This window comes from Crocodylus porosus, unplaced genomic scaffold (genome assembly GCF_001723895.1).
Source record: "Crocodylus porosus isolate Cpor-Errol unplaced genomic scaffold, CroPor_comp1, whole genome shotgun sequence".
NCBI lineage: Eukaryota > Metazoa > Chordata > Crocodylia > Crocodylidae > Crocodylus > Crocodylus porosus.
Window position 1 is genome coordinate 24,292,217 of NW_017728951.1, and position 7,354 is coordinate 24,299,570.

Sequence of the window (7,354 nt, forward strand, 5' to 3'; positions counted from 1 at the left end):
ATCCAAGTCACAGCCCCTTAACTTGTTCACCAGTATGGGGTGGGATACCGTATCAAAGGCCTTTTGTGTTGACCACTTGCTTTTCCAGTGTTGCAGTTAAACAGTTTTTAATTGCATGTTGAATGTGCACACTTGTTTCTATTTTAAGGATCAGTGGCATACTGGCAATTGCTTTTCTTCTTTATAGTGCTCCTTTTCCTATACTTATTTGTGGTCTTATTTTTATAAGCTTTGACCATGTCTTTCCCAATACCGCCAACCTGAAGTGCTCAAAAGTTGCAAGCTGGGCACTTGGAACTCATAGGAAAAAAAAATCATTAAATTGAAAGAAAAAATGAAACGGTTTCTCTCATGGTTTCTAGGCCTTTTGAGGGCACTTAGGTTCAATTTTCAAACTACTCTGTGAACAAGAGAGCTGGAAGCTTAAGCGTTCCTTTGTAGGAAAGCCTCAGTGCCTCAATCCTGGGAGAACCGACAACGCTGCTGGAAGAGCCCACGTGTGACCCTGGCACCAGAGGCAGCCCTGAAAACCCCGAGGTGGCCGAGGGGAGAAAGCAGCCAACGGCTGTTGGGCAGGGAGCAGCAGCATGAGCAGGGGAAGGACCCAGAGCGGGCTGGTCCCATCGCGTAACGCATGCAGAAGCAATGAATAAAATCAAAGCAGAGTAAAAGCCCGAGGAAACAAGAGCGTAGGTGAGTGCATCGGGCTTCTTGTCAAAGGGAGGGAACCAAACAGCGTGGAGCAGATTCCTCTCGGGGCACAAACCTGCCCCAACCTGCTGCCACGTAAGGCCAAAGCAGAGCTCCAGCCCCCTTTGGCAAGTGCCTTCCCAGGTGCTGGGAGGTGCCGGCTGTGGGAACACACACATTTCCTGAACAGAAAGGGGAGCCTCCTGCCAGCAAAAGCAGCAGCCCTGACTCTTCCTTATTAGCTATAGCCCAGAGACAAAAAGCCAGGGGTAGAAGTAGAAAGGGATCTTAAAATGCCCTGCCACCGCCACATGCCCAGCCTGGCTGCCCCAAGGTAACGTAGGGGAACCTGCGAGCGGAGCCACTTGTCCTTCATTGACTGTCTAATTCCTCCCACAGGGACCTGCTCCAGCCCTCGGCCAAGCTGGAAGCCTGACTCGATGAAAAAGCAGGGAAACGCGGTCCTGCACATCCAGCTCTTGTGCCTCACCTCAGGAGCCGGCATTGGAGTGTGTTTGGCAAAATCACATCTACAAAGTAAAACGGGTCTGGGGGTTAAATCAGAGACCTGGGAGGCTGATTGGAGGCCTGCCCTGAGCCCTCTCTGACTTAAATGAATCGCCCAAAATTGCAGAGCAAGTTTTGCATGGCTCCTCCATGAAACAGGATCAGTCTTTCCCTCCACAAAACTCAAGACTTTCATTCTAGAAAGCTCAAGACTCAGTCTGCATCTATTTATTGTTTCTCCCACATTTATGATGGTACCTCCACTGTATTTAAAATCTGTTGTCTCCATTTCTGGGATGGGGAACTGAGGCACAGAAACGGCAAGTGGTTTAATAGTTTCCCTGGGCCAGGCAGAGTAAGCTACACATACAGGAGGGATGAGAAATCACCTGCCATCCGAGTCAGCTGTATCCTATAACAGTGGCCCGTCTTTTGTGCAATCTGCCAGCACTACTAACCCCTCACTGACTGGGAACAGGAGGCCCTGGCCAGCATGCATCAGCTCCTGACTGTTACCAATACAGTTTCCGTCCTGCTGGGAAAAAGGCTCTGGTCCCACACAGACACATGAGCAGGCACTCGTACAAAGGCAGTGAAGAGACTCCAGCAGGGCAGCAATTACAGGCAGGGAGGCAGACAGAGCTTTTGTGCATTACAAAACCAGGTTATGAAAGAGTGGCCAAAGCAAAGGGTTGCATTTGGCATGTGAAGTCCAAGCCTTGGCCAAGAGCAGACCAGGGGAGTTCCAGTCTAGGCTACTCTTAGATGTACATCTGAAGCCTGAAAGTTAATGTCTTAAGTCTCCCAATAAAAGCCAGGCAAATAAAAGATACTGCTTTGCCCCACAAATCCTGCTTCTATTCCCAGAGAAAAAGATCTCACAGGCACCTAGTGCTTATACAGGTAAGTGGCTGTCCTCACTGGAGTGACAGAAAACAAAGAGAGAGACACTGCCCCACCCCCCCGCCCACTCGGTTTTTGGAACCAAGAATTCGAGTTTCTTGTATGTCCCCTTCACTAGGGCATTTATTTTCTAGCTCCTCTTCTACAGGGTCCACATCTCAAGAACTTAAAACCATGAAAAGGAGATCGGACTGAGGATAATGATGGGCTGCAATTCACACCCACCAGATGAGTCAGGCAGTCAAACAATAGGGAGTAAGAGCAGGAGCACTGCAAGAGACTCAAGTGTAAGATGTAGGGAACAACAAGGAATTCACTGTGAGTTCTGCAACAGAGAAGAGAGCCAAGAATTGATTCAAACTAAGGTTGTTATTTAGACACGCTCCTTAAACCTGGTAAGGAAAAGTAAAAAAAAGAGACATGACAGGCATTTCTTCTCCTTCTAGGTCTGAAAGGAGCAAACAACAGATTTGCTTGAGAGCCCACAAATTAATCCTACCAGGTTTAAAACCAATTGGAAACTCCAAATCTCATTTACGTATTTATTTATTTTTAACAAAAAGTTAGTCACAAAGTTTTGTGGTCTTCCTTTATAAAATTCTGGAGGGCCCCATATTGATCCCTGCTGGCTGAAAGGCCACTGAACTAGTCCATAAAAAGAAGTTCCCAACCTGGGACTAGGATTTAGCAAACATCCTCCGATTCTCGGTGTGCGAGTTTGCATGTATGAAGTCATATATGCAAGGACTGACCATCAGGCTCTACCTACACAGTCAGAGAGCCTGAGACAAGCTATTCTCCAACAAGTGGAAGCAGCTACATGAAGGCTGTGACAGTTGGGCCTTCAGTCTGATGTAGGAGAACAACTAGGTAGAAACTTTTAAACACTAGAGGGGTAACGACATTCTTATATAAATTAAATGGATGAAAAGACAGGATGAAAGATTAATGGACATGGAGATTTTGCTTCTCGGTGATTTGGGAAAACACTTAGAAGGGGATGACTGAGTTCTGGTCCCTGCTTCAAGAAATATTCATGTAGTGCACTTCCCTCCTCCAGCCACATTTTGCAAGGAAGTGGCAACACCACTGGAATCGGTGAGCAGCCCAATTCGTCAGCTAAGAATACCTGCTGGAGCAAGCCTCCCAGGGGAAAGAGATGGAAAATGGTTTATTTTTCGATTCCCACTGGGCTCAGGCCGTGAGATGGCTGCCAACGTGCTCGGCTAAGATGGGATAGTTTGGGGCACATATAGGGATAGACCTGTTGGTACATAGGGAAACAGTCTGAAATGGAAAATATTAAAGCAGAACCAATTATTTTCCAGCATCTAAGACTTAGCTTCTTCTCTCAGTTTAGAGACCTCTATTCCATTTCCTGAAATGTTCTGTCCTTCAGCAAGATCATTTGCAATTTTACATTTTCAGCAAGTTCAATTAGATACTTGTAGGCTTTAAAAAAAAAAAAGCCTCAAATCAAGAAGACTGGCAGGAACAAAAAGGCACCAGAGACCAATCTCTGACAATATTAATGTAGATGAAACATGAGAACCTTCTTGGCAGCGCTGAAAAAAGTAAGGAGGGAAAAGAAAACTCTGAAGGGAGACTGACTTATCAATTGTATTGAAAAATGTAGAGTCAATAAATGTACATTTTCCATAGGAAAGCAGAACAGGCAGGGGTAGCTGTTTCTATTGCTTATAAAACAATCTGCATTTAAATAACTACATCCAAAGTCAGCAGCACATGGGACGTCAGTTGTACTGCTGGGCAAGTTATGAACACGAACAAAGTCCTCTCTTCGGCCAGCAGGTTCTTTCTGCCTTTGGGGGGTCCCGGACAGTCCAGCTGGCTGCTGGTGCTCTCACAAGAGGCCCTGTTTGTGGACACCTGCAGTCCATTTCTGTGCATCCCTTCTGCTCACACAGCCACTGGTAGCAGTAATCAAGTCCCTCTGTTTTGGGACTTAACTCTCAACAAGAGAGCTCTTGGACTCCACATACCCCAGTGCTGCGGCTTTCACAGCCTGGATAGTGTCCGCTGTGCCATATTTCTTCTCATAATCCAGGTAGCGTTTAAAGAAAAACTTCATCCTCTTTGGTGCCAGGCTTAGGTGAATGACCCGCTCAAAAACATCCCTGCAAGGAAGCAAAAGCCCGTTCAGAACATGAAATCACAGCCCTGGGCTCCCAAATCTGAAGTCTTGCCTCTGAACAGTGGAGACTACAGAAGAAGACAAAGAAAACCAGGACATGCACCCAACCTGCTGCAGAACGCTGGTACCTAGCGAAGGAAATCCCTTTAAGTCAGCAGTGCTTTGGAATAGAAAGCCAGGGAACCCTTTCCTCTGCTTAGAGACGATGGTAGCTGTTCCTCTAGAATCCAGTTCACAGTACTTCACCCTGAGCTCAGTGAATGGCATAGATCAACTACATGTTGTGGGAAGGAGGATTTCCTTTTGCTGCCTTTACACTGAAAGCTAGTGAATGGAACCTCTCCATACAATGGGAGAGCAAAAAATGATCCATCCCTTTGTTTTATGCTATTTATTACTTTGAATACAAAGAAGCACTGAACCACGCAGTGCAGAAGTTGGGGGATACATGTTACTCCCAGGAGAGTAGGCTTGCTTAGCAGTAAGAACAGCAGAGTGCAATGAAAAGTATTTATTTAATAACAAGCTGCTACACTAGTCTCCGAAGCATCAGTGCGCAATACTGGAGTCGTAGTCTCTTGCTCCCCAAGCCAGCTTAGAAAAACCTCCTCAGTAAGTTACTAGCTATGGTGATCTACACAGGACAAAGAGCTTGAAGTGTTTCCACCCACGGATATCCAAAATGCCCTCTGTTTTTCTTTAGGACACACTGTTGTGATATTCATGGGGCTTACGCTGCAACGAGGAAGACTTAGGATGGATATTAGGATGAACTTCCTAACTCTGATGAGTTAAGCACTAGGACAGATTACCTAGACCAGCAGTGTCCAACCTTTTCACCCTGTGGGCTGGATGGACAGCTTGATCTGGCATGCAGGGTGTATGTGGTGGGGACTCAGTATCACTGTTGGGGGTGGGGAGAGGTGAAGTCTAGCCCTAATTTGGCCATGTGTGTGGGGTGGTCAGGAAGCAGCCTGCACCTAATCTGGACATGCAGGAGGACAGGCTTGGCCCTGATCCTGCCGTGGGGCAATGGCCTGGGCAGGACAGGATCTGGCCATGTGGTGCTTCCACTGCTTGCACTGCCAAATCTCCCAACCTGTGAAGATCCCCAGGGGCTGAATACCATGGCTCCATGGGCCTGTGGAGGTGCTCTGATCTCCATTAGTGAAAGTTTTCAAGAGCAGCTTAGATGCACATTTATTCAGAATGGTTTAGGCAGGAACCATCCTGGACTGAATGCCTGGACTAAATGATCAAGACTGGGAAAGATTACAGAATCACAGAGTTGGAAAACAATCAGGGAGACCCCTCTGCCTTGTAGATAGACCTGGAGGTGCCCCTTTCCAATGAGAATCAACCCAACCCCATTTCTCATGTAACATGGATTCTCCACTGTTTTGGAATACCCCTCCCTTACTGCCTACAGCTGCAGAGCACCCATGCTCTTGTACATCTCTGCTTCCCTTCCCTCGTCGGCACTCACCGTACTTCCTTCTGGCTGCCATGTTTGATCAACATGTCTATGTAGATGGACCAGATGTCAGTGCGTTTGGGATAGCTGCTGAGTGTGCTCTCAAAAAGAGCCTTGGCATGGTCTGGGTCCCCAAACTGGAACTCGAGTTGAGCAAACTTGGAAATCACATCCACATCTGTAAAGAGAAGAGACACCTTCTAACATCAGAAGACAATGAGACTCAGCCAAGCCTCCCAAGAAACACAAGCAGTGTACATGAGGGAAGAGAAGAAAGACAATGCAGTGGAAGGAGAGCACAGGTGTTTGAAGGGAGAGGGAGAGTCCTCACGTTCTTTGACTGGCAGCCCCCTGAGGGCATGTTCCAGGAGCCTGTGTGTGGCCTCGGTCTGGCCTCGTTTCAGGAGGAAGGTGGCATGCTTCAGCCACACGGATTTCTCCTGACGGAAGCGCTTCAGCATTGTGTGGTACAGGTCTTCTGCTTGCTGGGGAGATACAAGGGAGTGAATGAGAGGTCAGTCACACAGGTAGACCACCCAGCCATGCTCTCTCATGGAGTTTCTGGCCCTTGTACTTCTAAGGAGTTTAGAGAGAAGAATATTATTTGCTCTAGCCTTTTTGAAATAAAAAGTGGAGCTCAGAGCAGTCAAGCAACCTCCCAGAGTTCACACAGCAATGTAAGACCAAAATGAGGGCCAGAACCCAGATCGGATTCCATCCAAAGCTCCTGACTAGCAGCAGGGGCAGTGTGGGTTTGTTAGCTTTTGAAGACCTTGTGCAAAGGACATTTCAGGCCATTACTCTTTACTAGACAATGTGCTGAGCACATGACCGTAATGTCCTTGGGACCATAATGCCCTTGGGGCCACTGGCCACACTGAAGTCCTCTGTGACTGTACAGTGTGCAGTACCGCAACGCCACTCCTGCTCCCGACTGCAGACAAAACAGTAAGCACAGTGCAGGTAGCTAACTTTCTGGACTTTTCACCTGCATAGCAGCTGAGGTGAGGTGTCATTTCCTTTGGTGTCTCAGACCAATGAGACCCTATTAGGAGACCTGCTAAGCACCGCCAGGGACAGGCTCACAGAAAGACTCACAAAGTCAAGATTATAATGCATTGGAGCAACTGTCTGGGAAGAATGCCTGGTACCTGCCTGCACTAGGTCTGATTCTCATCAGTGCTACCAGCCCTTCTACCCTCTCAACAAGGGCACAACATTCAGACTGCACAGAAGAAATCAAAGCTTAGCAACAGGCAAAAGATCCAATTATGCAACAGAGGGTAGAGAGTAGCAGGGTGCTCTCAGGACCTCTGTGGCACCCTGGTTAGGATGACTAGAAAGAGTTAACTGCTAAAAACTCCCCAAAAAACTTAGAAGACCTGGAAGGATTAGAAGTTACCCCATAGAAATGTGAAAGCAGAACAAGGGCCTCATGCTTGATACAGAACAAGCAACATGTTTATTGGACATGCAGGTACGTGTGTAATTCATGTACCCTTACACATGTACGTGATTATACAGGTGAGATTTTACCATAACTGAAACATGTTGCGAACAAGGCAAAATGTACACGTACCTGATTTGTGAGAGAAAGCTTTGGCAGCAACATCTCTAACAGTGCC

At 47.2% G+C, this 7,354-nt stretch overlaps 2 protein-coding genes across 2 annotated transcripts in view; both read right to left on the minus strand.

Annotated features, from left to right (window-relative positions):
• Positions 1-2,239: 2,239 nt before the first annotated feature.
• Positions 2,240-7,354, minus strand: part of LOC109324002 (protein RRP5 homolog) — a 40,709-nt gene continuing 35,594 nt past the window's right edge. The window contains exons 32-33 of the mRNA XM_019555719.1: positions 3,439-3,448; positions 2,240-2,548 (exon numbers count right to left, since the gene is read on the minus strand). Of these exons, the coding sequence (XP_019411264.1) occupies positions 2,487-2,548; positions 3,439-3,448 (72 nt within the window). The 3' untranslated portion in view covers positions 2,240-2,486. The remainder of the gene's footprint in view (positions 2,549-3,438; positions 3,449-7,354) is intronic.
• On the minus strand, positions 3,259-6,514 carry LOC109324003 (protein RRP5 homolog). Its single transcript, XM_019555720.1, has 3 exons — positions 6,061-6,514; positions 5,742-5,907; positions 3,259-4,238 (listed from the first exon to the last, which is right to left on the minus strand). The coding sequence occupies exons 1-3, from the start codon at positions 6,188-6,190 to the stop codon at positions 4,067-4,069; spliced, it is 468 nt and encodes a 155-aa protein (XP_019411265.1). The 5' UTR covers positions 6,191-6,514; the 3' UTR covers positions 3,259-4,066.

Excerpts from the sequence above, each read along its gene's own strand:
- LOC109324003 (XM_019555720.1), bottom strand. The coding sequence starts at position 6,190 with ATGCTGAAGCGCTTCCGTCAGGAGAAATCCGTGTGGCTGAAGCATGCC. Across the intron at positions 5,908-6,060 it reads GGGGCTGCCAGTCAAAGAAC|ATGTGGATGTGATTTCCAAG; the intron begins GTGAGGACTCTC and ends TTCTCTTTACAG. Across the intron at positions 4,239-5,741 it reads GGCAGCCAGAAGGAAGTACG|GGATGTTTTTGAGCGGGTCA; the intron begins GTGAGTGCCGAC and ends GCTTCCTTGCAG.